At 35.3% G+C, this 21,032-nt stretch overlaps 2 protein-coding genes and 1 non-coding gene across 3 annotated transcripts; all 3 read right to left on the minus strand.

The window, feature by feature from the left end:
- Nucleotides 1–17: 17 nt before the first annotated feature.
- Nucleotides 18–6,664, minus strand: LOC104115175 (uncharacterized). The gene is made up of 9 exons (XM_009625758.4): nucleotides 6,486–6,664; nucleotides 6,196–6,317; nucleotides 5,113–5,613; nucleotides 2,188–4,454; nucleotides 1,836–2,105; nucleotides 1,680–1,760; nucleotides 659–770; nucleotides 497–563; nucleotides 18–311 (listed from the first exon to the last, which is right to left on the minus strand). The coding sequence occupies exons 2-9, from the start codon at nucleotides 6,305–6,307 to the stop codon at nucleotides 215–217; spliced, it is 3,507 nt and encodes a 1,168-aa protein (XP_009624053.1). The 5' UTR covers nucleotides 6,308–6,317; nucleotides 6,486–6,664; the 3' UTR covers nucleotides 18–214.
- Nucleotides 6,665–8,498: 1,834 nt separating this feature from the next.
- On the minus strand, nucleotides 8,499–8,570 carry TRNAP-UGG (transfer RNA proline (anticodon UGG)). Its single transcript has one exon. It is a non-coding gene; the product is annotated as a tRNA-Pro (tRNA).
- Nucleotides 8,571–13,223: 4,653 nt separating this feature from the next.
- Nucleotides 13,224–20,614, minus strand: LOC104115174 (uncharacterized). Its single transcript, XM_070177751.1, has 2 exons — nucleotides 20,479–20,614; nucleotides 13,224–16,861 (listed from the first exon to the last, which is right to left on the minus strand). Exon 2 carries the CDS (start codon nucleotides 16,739–16,741, stop codon nucleotides 13,538–13,540), a length of 3,204 nt encoding a protein of 1,067 aa, XP_070033852.1. The 5' UTR covers nucleotides 16,742–16,861; nucleotides 20,479–20,614; the 3' UTR covers nucleotides 13,224–13,537.
- Between the last annotated feature and the right edge of the window lie 418 nt (nucleotides 20,615–21,032).

Below are 21,032 nucleotides of genomic sequence, written 5' to 3' on the forward strand. Positions count from 1 at the left end.
CACCACATTAATAAAAATATAGGCAAGGGACGGTACCAAGAAGCCATATAAAAGCAGAATAAAAACAAATTACATAGCACAAAATTGCATGAGAGAAGACTGAAACGCTATACATTAAAAACAAATTAAATTTACAGATACCTACACTTATGATACAACTGCCTCTTAAAGGAATGCATACGCCACTCTTTTAAAAGACAACTAAGCCTCAAGCTTATTTGCATTTCGCAACAGCGAGGTATTGATTGTTATTTTTCTTCACCCATACTGTTGAACGAGTTCTCTTAACATAATCTGTGAAGAGGCTGTACCTACAGGACAAATATGGCTGGTTAGACAAGGATATTCATCTTCATATCAGCAACTAAAATTCGGAGGCAAATGGGATCACATATTGCAATATTTTGGCTGAACCATCCACACATTCACAAACCCAAACATAAGGACTTATCATCATTATCATAAATAATCGACGCAGTTGAAATTAAGATACCACCTGTCAAACTCCAGTCTCTGAGTAACTATCCCATTCAATAGGAGCTCCGAACTATATACTGTTGATCCTGTAGATGTAACATGGGATTGCATTTGCATGATTATTCAAATTTAATACAAAACTTCTTACTGATTTTACAAGGCAAAAGAATAAGAAGTCTACCTTTCTCAAGGAAAGGGATGCAAACTTCATAGTCTTCTTCACAAGATAAAACTAGAAGATCGTCAGGAACAACTTCCTCTTTCATAACCGATCTACCAAGTCGCTCCACTGCCTGAAAAACATTTGGAACAGGCGTTACCAAGCACGAACAAACAGTCAATAAAATAGTTATAATTACGGAGAGAGGATTATTCCTGAACAAATACAGATTGATTATGGAACTCTCGCATGGAGGATGCGATAATGATAAACACTAGAAACACTAGTAGACACTAACTTCAAATTATAGGAATTCCAAAATATTTGACGTACTTTTACACATAACCATAGAGTATAAGTTTCAAGAATTCAAATCCGCCCATCTTTAGTGTGGATTATAATCCATACCACTTGTTTTCCCTATCAAAGAAACCTTCCATAAAATTGGTTACAAATGTTTGCTTCAGCTACCGTAAGTCAAACTAATGATCTTTTTTCTCTTCTGAAAATGGTAACAGTGTATTCATCAGCATTAAGGAAATGCTGGCCATCCTATTTACAGATCAAAGTCAAAAGTCAAAACTAATGAAGATCTTAATATTAAAAAAGTCAAACTAATGATCTTTAATATGTCACCACTTATCACCTATGTTACCATGGGCATCATCTTGAGCACACATTCAAATATATGATATCCAACATATTTAATTAGGCTGGTTCTAATCTTTCATAACTAATCATGTTGCATTTATAGCGGATAGGAAGCCTACACTCTACCATATCCTCCTGACAATACTAATGAAAGACTGGTTTTGTCTCAGGTATTCACAGAAGCACCAATATATGAGAAGATAGACTGAACATTTTGAATCTGCTTGCTTTGGACTTGACACCACTTTTTTTCTCAAAGCGGAACTTAGAACGGTACCAAATTGTGGCATCGAAGGTGATTCAGGTGAATGGATAGAGCATATGAATATCTTATCCAGGATGGTTGAATTTTAAAGTGAAATAAAAAAGGGGTAAAGAGTAGAGTACACACCAAACCATGAACTGCCTTCACCAAACTTGCCAATATATCTTTACCAGGCTTTGTATTTGGAGTGGTAAAAACTCTATATCCCTGAAAATAAATTACTATGAGAAAAGGAAAAGCACAGCTGCTGCATCTAAAAGTCACCTAAGGCAGCATGTTTACCTGTAAAAGGGGATGTTGGCATGCTCGTGCTAATGAAACTGGCATGCTGAAGCCGAACTCTTTTTCTTTTCTTGCATCTCTCAAGATATAATTTTTCTCATCAATAAGACAGCTAGCTTGTCCACAACTCTCAAGCCATAGATGTGTCACCACAGGTTTCCCTACAGCAATAGCTTCTAGCACGTTTCTAGTGCGAACAAATTCATCAGCCACAAAATGAGTGGCATCGGACATACATGATACGCTTGAGGCTCCTAACCGGGCTAAGATCTGCAAGAAGAGATGATAAAGTGATTCCGGTTTAAAACATACAATATTTGCACAAACAAAGAAAAGATCATAGCGAAATTACCTTCTTTTGCTGTTTAATAATATCTGCATCCAGGTGCTGACTGAACAAGACTCGAACATTAGTCATTTCTCGCCTCTTCCTAGAATCTTTTATGGTGGAGCCAATTTGTGTTCCAGTAGAATGTAAGGAAGTGATTTCTCTCAAAAGAGATGATCTTGACATATTCTTCCTGCACGATTGTTTATGATACTCATCACCCATACAAATAGGTGACACAGCATTCTTCTGGATTTTTGAATTGGTGGGAGTGGTGCACGCTGAAGCTGACGCTTTACACTGCTCTCCTGTTGAAGATTCTGTTCCTTGTGCTTCATCAACAGATCTTGTTATCTCTACATTAGTTTTCCTATTAGAATCTTTTATGGACTTATGTAGAATTGTTTTTGCACTTCCATCAGCAAAAGCATCATTAGTGCTGTTACCATCCAGATGTCTTTTATCTATGCCTTCCTGTAAGAGCTTCTTATGAGACCCCCTCTCTGAGGATGCAATATCGGGGAGAGTGCATTCAGATGAACACTTTCTCTTTTTTGTGCTGACATTAATTGAAGTACTTGTCTGGTCACCTCTTAATCTCTTTGACCTTCTACAAGATTGAATAGTGGTCTCTTGCCCCATGGTAGGCATCTTCCGGTGACTTCTTCTTCCCTTGGGATAGTCTACAGCAGAAAGGCTGGCCCATGTTGATTCCATATTTCTTAGGTTGGCAGTTTGATTGGTAGCAAGTGTACTTCGATCCATCAAAGTCTCACAAGCCTCAGCATCTGTCCCGCTTCTATCAAAAGTGGCAGTGGCAGACAGACGTCTTTTTGGTTGACTCTCTACCTGGTGCTGCCTAGTTCGATGAGCTACAGGTGTGGAGTGACAATCCTTGACAGACATGGAACCTGCGCTTGCTTTTGGTGGTCTTTCCTCCTGTCTTATCTCTTCTTCTCTTCCCCTTGAAGCATGGAGTTTCGTCATATTTGGCTTGATCATTTTTAATCGGGCCCCTTGTTCTTCATTGCCTTGCTTCTTGATACTTTTCTGTTGTTTCACTCTTTCTTGATAGTTCTCTTCAACTAATCTGGCATCCTTCTGCATTGTGCTCATGGACATTCTTGAAGATCGTGCTTTTTTCTTGGAGGACCTTCGCTTTGACAGACTCTCATCATCAATTCGATCTTTGCAAGAACCATCCGTCAATGTCTTATCACCTTTCTTCTCATTGCTACAATCATTTTCCAGCACAGGAGCTCCAAAGCATAATGTTTGCATAGCTTCAGCAGCTATTTGAGTATCTAAACCAACATTTAGCATGTCAGGAACATCGTCTCCATTACCATCGTCAATCATTCCATCACCAGCCCCCGAATTCAGTTGTTCATCCAGCTTCTTAATAAAGTTTTTTCTAGATCTGGACTTTGATAACTCACTTTTCACTCTACTTCTACTAGACAATAACCTAGAATCAGAACGGGGGGAACCCTTCAACTTTTTGCTGCTCAACGGGTGCTTTTCCTTTTCTCCACTGCCTTTAACTCCCCGTCTTAAGGGATCAAGTGAAACACGCTTCGGAGGTTCAGTAGCAGGACTCCTGCCAACAAGAAGTTCCTTTTTCTTCTGGAAAAACTCTCCACCTCCTTCATCTTCACGATTGTCATCCCAATCAAAAATCTCACCCTCTGCATCTGCAATTCCCGCTGCTCTCCGAGCCAAACTTTTTGTCCCTTTTGCAGCAGAGACAAATTTCGATTTTCCAATGGAGGACTTCCCAAAGTCAATATGTTGATCAAAATCCAAAGGATTGAGCTTAAGAAACTTGTCAACAACATCTAGTGCATTGGCCTGAGACTCCTCTCCAGGTTCTTGAGAATCTACATAACTTAAACCTGCCAATCCATCTTCATAGGCAAATTGAGGCAAGTCCACTGTCTTCTGAGCATCATTGTTGCCATCTTCTGACCCTTTAATTTCAACAAGTATCTCATCTCTGAAAAGTTTCCTCACAGCTGAACTACCAACTTTGCATCGGTTTCCATTACCTACATCATTCATTTGTTCGTCATACTCCTCACAAGCATTCGGGTTAAGCTCCTTCCTGACTTCAGATTGAGGTCCAACCATAGATGTCCCATTTTGGCCTGCACTTTCCTGCTCCAGAAGATTGTCATTTTTAATAGACCATGTACTTCCTTTTGTCCCTTTATGGCTCATGTCATAAGCAGCCAAACCAGAAGCCCTGACAGATGCAGCACGGATTGAAGTAAACCCTCGTTGCAGAGATCCTGAAAAAAATACATGAATATAAGACCTCCAAAATTCTGAAGCAGCTTTGTTATCAAATCTTCAAAGGCATTCTGTCTGATAACGAATATGGCTAGAATATAAAAGCTGAAAACATAAAAGGAATTCATCAACCACCTAAAAGTACCAGCATACAAGTGTATATTAAATACTTTCATGTACCGCATAAGAGAAGAGAAATCCAGATTCTAAAATATAAAACAGAGAAAGCGAAGACAAAGCCTCTCTTTCAATAGTAAAACTTTTCTTGGATACAGCAGAAATGACCAACTGTAGACACATAGAGTTCAGAACCAAAGTCAGCAATTACATACTAAATATCAAAATACATGATAGTTGACGCATTGGCAAAGAATATACAGATCCAGCTAAGTGAGGAGGCCTATTTACAGTGAATTTTAAAAACTGGATGACGCAAAATGTTGTCCAACTTTACACTAGTAGAAGAACATTTCAATTAATTGCAAATTTAAGGAATGGATTAAGAAAGGGAACTATTTGCTCAGTTATAGTTCCATGCAGATCCTGCATAATCAAAATGGAAGAAAAGAGATGGTAAAATGATAAATTTAGGCCAAACATGTATAGCGTTAGAACTTGATTAAAACAAATTATCTCATGATAGCGAAACCAATTTACCTGATTGATGCTTGTCATTGCTTAGAACATCTGATTGTGAAATCGAACTCTTATCACCTGTGTTGGAATTGCTGCTTTTAGTAAACTTCACCTGATCAATAGAACTGTGTTTCATTGAATCATCATCTGATAACTCTTCAGTATCGCACAAGACCTCAGTTCTATCACTTCCTTCACTATCTACGGCAACTTCGACGTTGCACTTTTCAGAAGTCCGGATGCGTTCATTTTGTAGACCATCATGATCTTCCACCACTTGGGTTTCACCACCTAAATCCACCCGTTGAGTTTCACTACAAAAATCCACCACTTGTGTTTCACCACCAAAATCCACAACTTGCGTTTCACCGCCGAAATCCACCACTTGTGTTTCACCACCGAAATCCAAAAACTGGTTTTCACCACAAAGATTTACAAGTTGGGTCTCAAAGGCATCATTGAAGAAAAGACGGTCATCAGCAGGAACCATACATTGGTTACGGTACAACTCAGGATCCTTCCCTATAAATATAGACCAAATTGTATCTTTAGGGGAAAAAGCAATTTCAAATTAGAGTTCCAAATCTTAGAGAGAAAAAAAGTATCTCCCATATATTTGACTAACTTTGCATTTTCTTAATCTTCTGAAACCCCCTTCTCATCCTAAAGAAAAAGGTAGTACTCCCTCCCTCCCACTTTATGTGATGCGATTTGGAGTACAAGGGTCAAACTATCTAATTTTAGGTGTAAATTCGAACATAGAATCTTCAAATTTTTTGAAATAAAATTAACATATTTGGAAACTACGTAAAAAGTAGTAGTCACAAAAAAATTACAACATTGAAAAGGCGTCGAGGTCAAAGAATTTTTTTTTTGACTCTCCGAATTGTAACTGCATCACATAAGGTGGGGCAAAGGGAGTGAAGATGTCTTCTTTTTTTTTTTTTTGATAAGCAGTGAAGATATCTTCTGTTAATAAAGGATTCAATTTTTTTTCTTTATCCTTAACAAGCAAGAAAATTAAAACCCTTATATTAACATTTAGGAATAATCAACATACCCTAATTTACCCAAAAAAATTAGAAAAAATAAAAATAAACTTGCCTGGGAATGACTCGGATGAAATTTGAGTGTCCACTGGTTGTGTATTGTCATTACTCAAAATACCCCTTTTCGGGTCAGGATTGTTCGCATTCTTTTTTCCACCGTCTACCATTTTAATTCATCTACAATTACATACCAAAAAATAGTAAATAAATCATAATCACAACAATAGTGATAATATTAATTGACACCAAGCCAAAGACTATGCCTTTAGAACACAATATCGCAATTGAAGAAATAAATTTAGAAGAAAAAAAACTGGAAAAAGTACACAAAAATAAAATACTAACTGCATCAAATCGGATTGAATCGGAAACGTCGGAGAAATCCGCCGGAGAGGTTGTGGGTATAGTTGTGGGGGGGGGGGGGGGGGGGTAAGTATAGGTTTAGAGATTAAAGGAGGGAAAATAGGGAGAAGTGGGAAAAATTCTTAATTTGGAGGGAAATTTCTGCGTTTTTATATTCTCCCGAGTTTCTACTTCTACACACTACCATGGCCTTTGGTAAATGAGTACTTTTATTAATTTACTTCTTCTTTCCTTTTCCTTTATTTCAATTTGTACAATTAACCCGCTTTGGTTCTTTGGAATAAAAATGCGTTTTGAAAATGTTACATTAGAATGTTTAAGCCACTTCAATTTTTCTTTAACAGAAATTCGTTCCTTGAAAAAAATTGGGTCAAAATTTTATATAATATCATACATCAAGTCTTTAGGTTTTAAATATAAGTATATACTCCCTCCGTTTCAATTTAGATGAGGTAGTTTGACTCGGCACAGAGTTTAAGAAAAAGAATAAGACTTTTAAAACTTGTGGTCTTAAAAGCTTAAGGGTAAAAGTTTTGGGGGGGCCATGACATTTGTGTAGTTATAAAAGTTTCTCGTTAAGGGTAAAATAGATAAATAAAGAGTTTAAATTTGAATTATTTTCAAATTTAAAAATATATAATTTATTTTGGAACAGACTAAAAAGAAAAGTAACTCATTTAACTTGAAACAAAGGGAGTATATTTTGAGTCGCAACTTTTATTTAAAATGCTTCTCTAATAGTATTTACTAAATGAGACATAAGAGTAATATATAGTAGTATCAATTATGGATCTTGTCTTTTGAAGAACAAAATTTATTTTAATACTCTTGTTGTAGTATTACCTGCATTTACCATGCAAACATCACTATATTTCTCTTACAAATAATTGGATCTTGTCTTTTAAAGAACAAAATTTATTTTAATACTCTTGTTGTAGTATTACCTGCATTTACCATGCAAACATCACTATATTTCTCTTACAAAAATGAAAACAAAGGCTTGTTTCACGGCCAACAAAGAAAGGTAAAATAGGTTGGATTTGCTTGTAGAAGTTACAAAACAGGTAAACATGTATATGCTAGTGTTGAAATTGAGCCAAAAAAATTATGTGTTGTACAATTTGTACAATTAACCCGCTTTGGTTCTTTGGAATAAAAATGCGTTTTGAAAATGTTACATTAGAATGTTTAAGCCACTTCAATTTTTCTTTAACAGAAATTCGTTCCTTGAAAAAAATTGGGTCAAAATTTTATATAATATCATACATCAAGTCTTTAGGTTTTAAATATAAGTATATACTCCCTCCGTTTCAATTTAGATGAGGTAGTTTGACTCGGCACAGAGTTTAAGAAAAAGAATAAGACTTTTAAAACTTGTGGTCTTAAAAGCTTAAGGGTAAAAGTTTTGGGGGGGCCATGACATTTGTGTAGTTATAAAAGTTTCTCGTTAAGGGTAAAATAGATAAATAAAGAGTTTAAATTTGAATTATTTTCAAATTTAAAAATATATAATTTATTTTGGAACAGACTAAAAAGAAAAGTAACTCATTTAACTTGAAACAAAGGGAGTATATTTTGAGTCGCAACTTTTATTTAAAATGCTTCTCTAATAGTATTTACTAAATGAGACATAAGAGTAATATATAGTAGTATCAATTATGGATCTTGTCTTTTGAAGAACAAAATTTATTTTAATACTCTTGTTGTAGTATTACCTGCATTTACCATGCAAACATCACTATATTTCTCTTACAAATAATTGGATCTTGTCTTTTAAAGAACAAAATTTATTTTAATACTCTTGTTGTAGTATTACCTGCATTTACCATGCAAACATCACTATATTTCTCTTACAAAAATGAAAACAAAGGCTTGTTTCACGGCCAACAAAGAAAGGTAAAATAGGTTGGATTTGCTTGTAGAAGTTACAAAACAGGTAAACATGTATATGCTAGTGTTGAAATTGAGCCAAAAAAATTATGTGTTGTGAAAAAAGGGGCATTCCGAGAATCGAACTCGGGACCTCTCGCACCCAAAGCGAGAATCATACCACTAGACCAAATGCCCATTTTCTTTTAAAGGCCAATTATTTTGTTCTAATCAATTTTAGAAGACGGATGTATCATTTCAGTCTTATCTTTTATGTAGATACTTCTACACAAGCTTGAGTTAGACTTTGATTGGATAACGGTAAGCTAATTGGCTTTTCTGATGATATATTCGGTATGTTACTCTCCGAATATTTGTGGTTTGATCATTTCTTCAATTACGGTGCTCCTAATTCATTTTCTTCTCTTTTTTTTCGCACTTCCTATATATGTAATTCTAAGAAACTTATCATGTATACTAACGATCGCATCTTTATCGTGATTAAGATAATAAACTACAATAAAATTATCAACCGCATGGAAATATACTTTTTATTTTTTTGTAAAGTTGATGTCATGTAACCAGCGGTGTAGCCACCCTGTGTCAAGGAGATCAAGCGCATACCCTTCGTCGAAAAATTATATTGCGTGTATAAGTTAAATACTAGTACGTTATATGGTTAGATATTATAATTTGAACACCCTTAACACAGTTGAGTGAGACATTCTAGTGGTTTAGGGTATTCAAAGTGAAGTGTTATTAATGGGTTCAAAGTTCTGCCCATTTTATTTTGCCATAACTAAACGTAGACCACCATGCGTGGTCTATTTGATTCTTTTTCAATCTAAAAAAAATCTTAATAAAATAACTCTTCAAACTTAAAATTTGTAAATAAATAACTAATCTTAAAAGTAACTTTTTTAACTAAGAGTCTGTTTGGAAAGTCACTCAAGGGGAAAATGAGAATTGGTGATACTTACATTGTGTAATTACAAGGTTACTTTTTAATTTCTTTACCTTTTGTTTTTATTTTAATTTATTTTCTTTATAATTTTTTATTTCCATTATTTTAAATTTCTTCATATTTTATTTTTACTTATAAGTTCTTTTTTAATTTTAAAATATACATTTCCTTGTACATTATTTATCTATTATTTCTCTACCTTTACTTCCTGTGATTCCATGTAATTGCTCGTATATTTTATTTCTTATTTGTTTTATTTTCTTCATTTAGCGTAACTGCATTATTATTCTAGTTTTTAAAACTACACCTCCAAATATTAGAAATAATGAGTCATTAACAAACTTGGCATATAATGAGTCATTAAGGTAGAATTTTGTTGCTGAACGAGGTTATAAACTTACTATGTTTCTTAATCTTAAGTTGTATTGGAACTTATTTTTATGTTGGAATTTGACATATATTAAACTACTTTTTTTTTTATTTTGAAATTGTGTTATATTTATGTCACATTTACTTGTTTTAGTAGTATCGACTTGTTATTTCACATTGCATGTTGTTCGTTTTTTAGTTAGAATTGATAGATTGATTTTGTCAAACACTTGAATAATGTTATGACATTATATTTATAAATATTAATTTTTTTTATCAAACATGCATTTCATGACGTTCTTACAAAACATATATTTTTAGTTTTTATAATTAATTAAACTAAATATTATTAATTTGAAAAATATATTTCAATTATTTTTATAATATCAGTTATAAATATATGATTAGTAATTAAGGTATATTCAAGAAAAAATATGCATATTAAATACCAAATCTAATATCATTTATACTTATAAAAAAAAAAATTTATAAGCATATATTTATTATGTTAACTTTTAAGTTTTGATAATTACGTAATTTAAAATTTAATTTGATTGTGTAATTATACTTGTGCAACCAAATAGTACGTTTGTAATTACACTGTAGTTATGTTATGGCAAATAAACAGGCCGTCGTAATTACTACCCTAGTAATTACACAAATTTTAATTACCGGGTGGCTTTCCAAACAGACCCTAAAAGTTATTTTTTAAATAATTTTATAATTTAAAAGTCAAGCTCTACAATAATTTCTTCAACGAAAGCTTTCTACAAACTCTAGATCCTTTTGGCTCTATCATGTCTTTGGTATGCTTACTTTTATTAGTAAAATTTATAATGTATAATTTTGTTATTTTTAGGCAGAATAATCTAATAAACACTTCTACTTGTCCCGCTTTGTCATCCCGTTCTCGATACTCTACGAAGTTTTCATCCATACACTCTAGTTTTCAAAACACATTACTTTAAACTCCTCTGACCGTTGACCAAGCATATGTGGCAACTTCATGATTGAGTTGGACAAAATACGTGAATTTCACGCGTATAACGAGAGTAAACATAAAAAAGTTAGACTAAAAATGATTAAAATAAGAAGAAAAAAAGTAAACGTAAAAGACAAAAAAATAATATAAGAAAAAAATTAAATATCTTTGTTCTTTCTTCTTTCCCCACCCCTACCCCCATCCCATTTCTTTTTCTTTTTCTACCCTTCCCCTTTCCCTTTCTTTCCCCACCCCTCCTTCATTTCTCTTTTCTCTTTCTTCCCTTATTCCTTTTCCGTTATTCCCCTCCTCCGTTTCTCTTTTCTCTTTCTCCTGTTATTCCCGACCTCCCTATTTTCACAAACCTTCAGTTAATATTTGAGAAAAAAGTAATAAATCTTTTTTGAAGAGCAACCACCATTAAATTTTTTGAGATGTATTAGATTCGTTTCTATTGCTAGTGTTGAATTTGGTTTGGGTAACAATCATTTCAGGACTAATAGATTCGCAGGTGGTGGAGAGCATATTTAATGGTGGAATTTTATTTGATCAGGGAAGCTGAAAATATAATTTTTGGGCAGTTTATGGTGAGGTGCTGGTGAAGAGTGGTTTTGGAGGGTGAAGAGTGGTTGACGAAGGTCTTTGTGAAATTAAGTGAGGTGTACAATGTAAAATTATGTGGCATATGGGAATATTAAGAAATTTCAGTGGTGAAAGAAGTTCAAGGTGATTTACATGGTGGATTTGAAATAGTGAGCAACGATGTTTGACAAAATCTTTGAAAGGGAGATGAACGATGAAAAGTTAAAAAATGGTGGGTTTTAGTGGTCCACCGTAGTGCTGCCCACGGTAAAGACGGTAAAATCGTGGTGTTGTTTCTGCTCTGTAAAATAGAGATAGGTGGTCAAGGGTGGGGAGTAGTGGAGTGAAAAAAAGGAAAAAATTAAATTTTTGAAATTAAAGTAAAAAAAGAAGTGTCATTAAAAATCTGATGTGGACTATGATATATCATCCATATCATGTGTTTGAAGAACAAGCGAGGCTGGAGGGATTTAAAATAATGAGTTTTAAAAACTACAAGTGTGTGGATAAAATTTCGTAGGGTATCGGGACCGTAATGACAAAACGGACAAGTAAACGTGTTTATTAAGCTATTCTGCCTTATTTTAATTTTGATTTATAAAATTATAGTTCTATTAAAAGTTTTTTTATTATTTAGCTAAATGTTGCGTAGTTTGATCTAAAAATTCCGGTACACCATTCATCCACAAAAAAATTATTGACTTGTGTAAAGTTTGAACACCCTTACCGAAATTTCTGGCTACGCCGCTGCATGTGACCAGGAGATCATGAGTTTGAGCCGTGGAAACAACCTTTTGTAAAAATACAGAGTAAGGTTGCGTACAATAGATCATTGTAGTCCGACTATTCCCCGGACCCCGCGTATAACGGGAGCTTAGTGTACTTAGCTGTTCTTTTTGGTCATCTTTTCTCGATTTTTTTTTTTTTTTTGAAAAGAGAGAAGCTTGTTTGCACAAGGAATGTATTGCATCAAAGCACAAACTGCGAACACTATGTGAACTTGAACCGAAAGAACAGAGTAACTTACAATGTTGAAGCACAGTTTTAACTAAAAAGGGAACAATATGGTATTCAAGTAATAACAGAAACAATCACCACAAAGATCGTGTACCTCCTTGAGCTATTGACATGTGACAAAAATGTAAGATCCAAGGCAGGGTACAGTTGCTCAAAATCTAGTCATATTCAAACTGAACATCTATTTTCAAAAATACTTGCTCATTAGCCTTGCAATAAAGGATGTGAATTTGTCTAATTCATGGCATTTTTCATGTGTTTTGTTTTCTGAAAAAACCATATGAAAAGAACCTGCAACCCATACGATGATGTATGGGTTTTGCTTTGCTATCATACGATGTAACTTGGACCCAAAGGCGAATTCAGGATTTACTCCGTGTCAAAAGTTATGGGTTCAGTTCAGTTGAACCCATCGGTGGAACACTACATATGCCACTGCTTGGACCACATGATTGTGAAATTGCTCAAGATTATCGGTGCTGTCACTAACATCAAGATGGATCACACTAAAACATCATCAATCTTAAGGAGTCTTAACTTTCCCTTGCTGATACACTGTCATAACCCAGTAAAAGAGACCTCAAGCAAGGAAAAAAACCGCTAGTACAATAACTTAAACGAACAAAAAAAAAGAGATATTAAGGCATTAGGAGACTGTATAGTTTACAAGATATCTTTTATATACCACCAGAGGTTGTTGTGGATTGGATAGGATTCCTTCACCTTTAACCGGAGATCTCGGGTTCGAGCCCTAGGGATGAAACAAATCCTGATAAAAGTATCTTGTATATAGCTAACTCATGCACATGTACTAAAAATGTAGTAAGCCTTGGCTTGGAAACAATACAGAAAGCATGATTACCTTTCACTGTTTCACATCTAATGTTTGCAATGTAATACTGATCAACTGTGAAGTAAGAACCCAGAGAAGCTAAAATTCAGGACTTAAACATAACATTCAACTGGTAACAAGGCAATGAGAACCCATTACTCATAATTTAGCTGTTCACAAAAGCTGCATATCAGTTCAAACAAAGACTATTAAACTAAGTTTAAAGGCATAGCCTGGGGAGCATTTCAGCATATGTATCAAGAGTAAACTAACTCTTGTACAAAAACCCTCACATTCTGGGCTAGGATATAAACTAAGAAAAGATAAGTTAATAGGCATGACCATCCTGTACAAATATCTTCACATTTTGGGCTAGGATAAACAAAGAAAAGCTAAATGCTGCTTCACGTCACCTTTGTTCAGTCTGTACAAAGGAAATAAACAGGCATTGCTGCTGGATCGAACTCCCAGAAACCTCGCACGATGCCACCTCTCTCTTCTGTCAGGCGAAAAGCAGGAATTTGATGAGAGAACCTGAGCTGCTCGGCTAGAGATATTTTCACCGTTCCATTTGCCTCTTCTTCCACTTGAGGCTTGTAGACAGACTTAAAACCATTTACCTGTATTAGGAACTTTAAGGATACGTACTTATCAGTAACATCCACAACTTCAACAATTTCATACTCACAATCTTCCAGTTTGTCACATTTCAGCTGAGCACTCCAGTTTTTATAAACTGCCCAAACTTCACCTGTTCTGGGGAAGATCTTGTAGACACCCTTCTTCTCCATAGGTTGTGGTCCTACTTGATGCGAAAAAGCATTGGTTTCCGTATATGTGTTCAGCTTTCTATTTTTAAACTTAAACATTCCACAACTAATTGGCATTGTTTTATCACGCCACTGTATTATGCCTTTAGGTGGTGGACAGGCATAAAACCAAGCCACGTGCAAGGTAAAATTAGGGAAAGGATCTATCTTCTTTATCTGGCCATAGTATCTCGGCATGGCATCTTCATCACCGTAAATTGCCCAAAATTGACCAACTTGAAACTTCTCCAGTGATCTCTCAACATCAAAGTTGTGGAATTCGGGTTCAGGAACCTCATTAGCTACTGATGCAATACAGTTTTCTGCAGAATTTACTGAATCCATGCGACTGTACATCATACAGTTAGCTGTCTCTCTTTGGTCTAAGGATAAATTATTTCCCAAGTTAATTCTGGATTGTCTATCAGCGGGATGTGCATTTCCTTCAGACTTCCCCTTCAGATCAACAGAAGATGTATCTCCTTCGGATTTTAGCTTCACTTCCACCCCATCTGCAGGAGATAAAACGTCATGTGGCTTATCATCCCATTGTTCCATCATGTCTAGAGGTGATATATCTTTATCAGACTTTGCCATCGGTTCCGAATTCATTGAAGAAAACAGATAGTTTTCAAACCCTGCGTTTGATTTTGGCAAAGAAGGTGCCTCTCGCCTCACCCTCTTTGCTGGAGATCTAGGACAAGAGACATCATTGTATGCATTCCCATGCTCGACGTCAAGATCTGCAGACACAGAAATGCCTAGTTGGTCAATGGGTAAAGAAGCAGGGTCTAGTTCGAAGGATCCTTCAGGAACATCATTCCTCTCCATGCCTGTCATCTTAAATGAAGGAACTCTATGAGAGAATCTAAATATCTCCTTTGCAGGAATTAGAAACTGGCCACTTTCCCCTAGTTTTGTTGCAGCTCGATGAAAAAGACAAGTGAAGCCTTTTACTTTACCCAAGTATGCAACATGAGCACCAATATCATCAGCATAGTCTGACAGCACCTCAACAAACTCATAATTGTACTTTTTCTTGCTCTCAATATGAGAATACCAGTTCATATCCCAATCTTTAAAGATTGCCCAAGTTTCTCCTTGCCGTGGAAATATCTTCATCGTATTGGAACAGCTGCTTTCATTTTTTGCACAGGCCAAATGTGAGAACATAGGATGATCTTCAGCATATTCTGAGTTTCCCAATTTGAACCTACCACAAGAAGCTGGAAAGCCCTCAGATAGCCATTTGGTTTCATTTTTATCCAGCGGATCGGGCTCTAACCAAGTAATGCGCAACTTAAATGCAGGAGAGAAAATCTTCCTGATGACTGCATAGAATCTCGGCATGGCATCCAGAGTATCATAAACAGCCCATACTTGTCCAACCTTAAAGCAAGATTCCTCCCTATCCTTTTCAAAATCATTAAAATCTGGGTCCGGATATTCAAATGATTCTGGCTCAGTCATAATAGAAGGCCCTAGATCTGAGGGAAGATCAAAGGTTTGTCCACAGCCTTTTTCAGGTACAGCCGCTCTTGCATTTGCATTCTCAGCTTCCTGCTCTGTGTTCTGCAAGCTCTCTTCAGAGGACAAACTTTCCTTTAGTTTCTTCTTCTCTTCATTGGGAGTTGCTGTCTCAGACAAATTCTGAATCGAAGGGTCTTCTTCTTCTTCTTCTTCACCACTTAGATTCGCGCAGTAAGTGACACGCTGTCTGGACCGAGTATATCTTCGCCGTTTCTGGTCACCAAGACATTGAGAATTCTGCCCAGGCGGATGATCACACTCTTCAAAATTTACATCTTCTTCAGAATCTATGCTCGTTGATGAATCACAATTTTCACTAGATTCTACTGATATCTTCTTTCTCTTTGTGTTTTTCCTTTTACATTCCCCTGATAAGCCCTCCTTATTAATTTTTCCATATGCATTTTCCGAGTTTCCATTGCTATTAGACTCCCGACCAACCTCTGAGGGAAGTTTTGACTGTATAAATTCATCAGCAGCCTTCTTCTGACTTCTTCTCTTGGTTGCAGGGCTCATACAAGTGTATTGGGAGCTAACTTTAATATGATCTTGGTTTGTTGTATCATTCTTCTTGGAAGTAGGCTGACTCCTACTGGTTCCGGGTGTTGCATCTGAAGCATTTACTTCATGACCTGTGTAGGACTTTTTACAATTTTGACACCACAAAAGCTTATTCAGCATGGTCTTATAATACTTATACTTAACAGAACAGAATGGGCATACGGTCCAAAAAGTTGGTTGGCTTCTAGGAACTCCTGATTGAGTGTCGTGCTGATTCATGAATTCTGATTTGACATTGAACTTGTTTTGTACCCAAGGATGTGACCTGATATCTGGCTGGCTGCTGCTTGTTTGCTGCATTGGTACTTGAGATCTTCCTGAAGGAATGCGTCTATTGTTATACAACATTCGTTTTTCTCTATCCAAAAGCACCATTTGAGCTTCACCAATCAGCGTAAAGGCATCAGCTGCACCAGGGAACTTGTTCTTATCAGGATGTAGCAAGAGAGCTAACTTGCGGTATTGCTTCCTGATAAGAGAATCATCAGCTGTTGGCTCCACTTTAAGAATATCGTACCAGTTTCTCTCGTTTCCAAAAGTTTTATTCTCCGCAGAGCAATGCACGTCACAAACCAAAACCATCTGCGCAATGTTTTCCAGATTAGGAAAGAGCTCCTGGGCTTTAGATAAAAGCTTTTTAGCTCCAATGAAATCTCTATTTTCCATCTTCTTTTCAGCAATCCCTCTAGCCCTGATCGCCTCTTCTTTGTTGCAGTCCATCATTGGTCTACAATTTGATAGTAACGCTCCTCTATTTACCTTATGCTTCAGAAGGTAGAATTCAATAGAAGCAAATGTTTAAGAAACTATAATATCCAGATCAGCTGTTCAAGTTCGTGTAACCTGAAAAAATATAGGTCAGCTCTCAGCTTAATTGAGAAAGAAAAAACTAAAATGATTAGTTGTTCGGAAATGCAGGTCATGCAGCTAGACGTTTCCTATTTTTACAATTTTAATGAGAAAAAGCAATGGTAACACTCTAAGCAGTTTAAATCGAAAAGGATTCACATTTGACAGTGGAAAAGAAAGAATTGAAAAGGTGTTGCCAAGCATGGGGTGGGTTAGATATCAAAATCAGTTACTGTATAATTTCATCTAATGACTACACAATTCAACCCCAAAGTGATCATCTAAATACCTCGCCAATTTAAACAGTACCACGATCCATACTGGCTTTCAGTGGGGAAATAATATTTAACTCCCTTTATCACTTTCCTTCTACCCAACTTTACAAAATATTAATTCTGACTTAATCCAATGCTTTGCTCTATGAATAATCCTCTTTTAGCCCGTAAAATTCAAAGTCAAGTTAAAGAACATACACCAATATAACAATTAGAACCAAGCTTCTAAAGATGTGCTTTCTCAATCAGATTATCCAACAAACTAATTATGATTGAACATAAAGAAAAGATAGATAATCTACCATACTAATCACCAAAAAAATTTCTCCTACTCAACAGGAAGAGCAATCCATTTCTAGTTATCTACCAGAGAGGAAAATAAAACGAGGTGACGCAGCTCTAAAAATGGTTGACTTGGCCAAGAATATGCTTTAAATTACTACACACTCACATCTAATCTGAAAGCTTAATTCTATTCATTTATATTTTCACACATATTACCATGTTACTGATTTTCACAACCAAAATATTGCTGCACTAAAGCAGACACTCATTCTCTTTCCATGCTTTCCTCAATACCAATTGCTTAGATTTCTCTGTTAACCTGAATTCTATCAAGACTTCCCTTGACTACAACAAAGCCTATGCTTATAATTCAAGGAACTACTAATTTGAACAGTTGCAATGTCTGAAATAGATTCTCTATATTTCCAATTTGTGATAGCAAACTTTTCAATCTTTGATACTCAACTAAAACACTTAACAAACCTAAAATTGCTCTTCACTGTAAAAAGAGAGCAGATCAAACCTAAAATTGCTTTTCACTGTAAAAAGAGTAGGCATCAAGCTCATTTGAATTACATAAATACACACATGCAAGTATGTGTGCGTGTACACATACATCCATTGTTGAGGTTTTAATTTTTAAGATGAAATAGTCTTAAAATGAGGGTGAATGGGAAATGGAGAGAAAATAAAATTTTTGAGTAAAATTTTAAGTTTTCCCCCTCTTGACAATGAGACATTGTCCCATATTGGAAGAGGAAGAGATTTTTGGTGGGTATATATATAATTGCTCTTCTTGTAGCTCTTAAAGAGTTAAGAAGAAAGCAAGCCTCGCGCCGTCGTCGTCGCTCGCTCGGCTCGGCTACGGCTTCGGCTTAATGTGCTTGCTCCACCATGGAGGGTGGACGATTGGTCTTCTTCAACACTGGCTGCTATATATATGTGCAGCAGCTGTTGAAGAAAGACACACAACACACAAACTGAAATCCTGAAAACGCTCAACTTTGGCTATACATTGCACTCCTTCCTCTCAGCATTTCCATACGATTTTCTGAGTTTCTACTCCTTCGTTCTGCATTGTTTTAACTTCAAACAAAGCAACTATAAGTGTGATTTGCTACCGAACTTTGTGTTCGCTGAAACACTGGGGTTTGAAGTACCGCTACACCAGTGTGTGATTCGTTCTCCTGGGAGGAAATAATCCATTACCTTGGGTACTAGGAGGGGATTAAATTCCTTAAGGAAACACTGTGAATTCAGTGGGCTCGAATTAATTACTGTTTCATTACGTTAACTTATATTTTGCAGAATTATTATTTACAAATACAGCAATATTGGCGGGACTAACATCCATATGTATGCAAGTATGCATCACTATCATAACAATAGATGCAGGATGTTTATCAAGTATTAACAAACTTTTATTTTGCCAGAAGTATTTCATCAAGCTCATCCAGATATTATCTTGTAATTTTTTGGATATAGTATCATTTTACTGGCTATAGAGGAAAAAGGGAGTTGAAACCTGAGCCAAAGGGAAGTTTATGATTGAGGTCTTGCTATAAAATTAGAAAAGCAATTTACTTCTATACTCTCCGTCCCAAAACGAACGTCCAATTTGCTTCTTAGTTTTTTTTTCCATATTATGTGCTAACAACCGACTTCTACCACATACTACTATTATACTAAACCAAAAGTTACTTGAATCCCACCTTTACCTCGCTTTAAAGAAGTTTTTCTCTTTACTACTTTTCAAAAAAAGTAATAAGTAGAAGCAACTCGTGCACCTCAAATATTCCTCCTTTAATGTTAAATGACCCACATCCTGGACTTCAAATTCAATTTAGAAGGGAAGTTAAACCAACAACAACTAAAATCTAAAATCCTAAACTAGTTGGGGTCCATTATATGAATACTCTTGCATCCATTGTGCCCTATGTGAGTCCATTCCATCTTCCTACTCAATAAATTGCCCTTTACAACAAATTATGGGTTCTCCTATGACTTTGGTGCATCGGCAAAGGTAGTACGGCGCAAGATGTCTGCTAGGTACAGTTCACTAGTAAAAAACTTGGTATTGCGTAAAAGGCAAGCCAAAAGACTTCTCAGTCATCAAAAGGAGATTTTTTTTATGGTTTTTCAAGAAGGTATTGTTTTATCTAAGTTTCTTCGAGTGCATTAGCTATCTCCACCCCCACCCGGTGGTGGAGCTGGAAGGTTTACGTACAGATTCGGCCAATTCGTAGTTTCAGTCAAAACCCTCATTTGTATTAAGAAATCTACTAAATACCTATAAATATTAAAATCAGACCTAGTTACTAACACCTAGAACCCATAAATTTCAAATTCTAGCTCCACCTCTGCCTCCGACCTAATCATAGAAGTTTTAAACTAGAGGTTCTCTAAAATCTCTTATTTTTACTATAATAACATACAAATCTCCAACCAAACTGAAAAAACTCCTATAATGGACCGACAAAAAACTAAAATCAACAACTAAAATGGAAGCATGGACAATTTTACTTGCATGTATTTCATACCCAGTAATCCAGCACTAATGGGAAAGAATCTCACTATTCATGTATCAACAAGATCACAACTTTCAAAGAAAATGATTAAACAGCCAAACAAAAAATCTCACCTTTCTCATATCACGGCAAACAAACAAAGTGGGTGTTTTCAGAAACTAAAGGAATTAGACAAAGACGCCATTTTTAGTGCTTCCCATTAACATGCAACGCTATAATTAACATTTTCACGCAGTGTACTTAAACCAAATACAATAAACATTCTAAACAGAGTAAGTAAAAATAAGTCATTCTCGCCAAAAATACAACTAAAATAAAACTTAACTTGCACAAAAAACCATACTTTCACCCGGAAAATCAAAATTTTATGCAAAAACACAAACCCCAAACTGGCGGATCAAAAAAAAAACACAAAGAAAAAAAAAGACAAAAAATCACTTTTATATGTAAACAAACAAGAAATGGCTTTTAATCTTTTTCTTTTTTTTTAAGAAAGAAGCATAGAGTGTATGAAGAAGCTTACACATTGGGTTTAACGTGGAGTTGATGAATTGTTTGACGAAAAGAGAATGCAAAATAGAGTAGTGGCAAAGGGACTGAAAATTTGTCTGGAAGATGAACAATGAACAGAACGGGATGAGTATAAAAAAGGTCCTTAGAGTTGGGCTTAATTACGGCATGTTTCTGTTGGTCTTTTTGTTGTTTTGCCTAAGTTCAGGGGCTAGGAAAGTTTTAGTCTTTTCCAATTATGCCCCTGACAAAGCAATTAATTTGAGTTTTTTCGTCGAGAATGGCATTGAGTATATAATTTTGCGTGATTGTAGAACATTTACTTTTAATATATACTATGAAACGTTTTGTATAATTTAATTATACTTTTGAACCCCCAAATATTGATAAATTTTGATTTTAATCCTTGAGATATTTTACTAAGTATTTTATATATAAAATATGTTATATTTAGATTATTTTTAGAATAATATTATTTTTAAATATAAAAAATTAACAATACATTTTTAACTTAACACACGGATAATAGAATAGTTCAAAAGTTAATAACTTGTATAATTTGTGAAA

The sequence above is a fragment of the Nicotiana tomentosiformis genome, chromosome 6 (assembly GCF_000390325.3).
Source record: "Nicotiana tomentosiformis chromosome 6, ASM39032v3, whole genome shotgun sequence".
In the NCBI taxonomy this organism is placed as follows: Eukaryota; Viridiplantae; Streptophyta; class Magnoliopsida; order Solanales; family Solanaceae; genus Nicotiana; species Nicotiana tomentosiformis.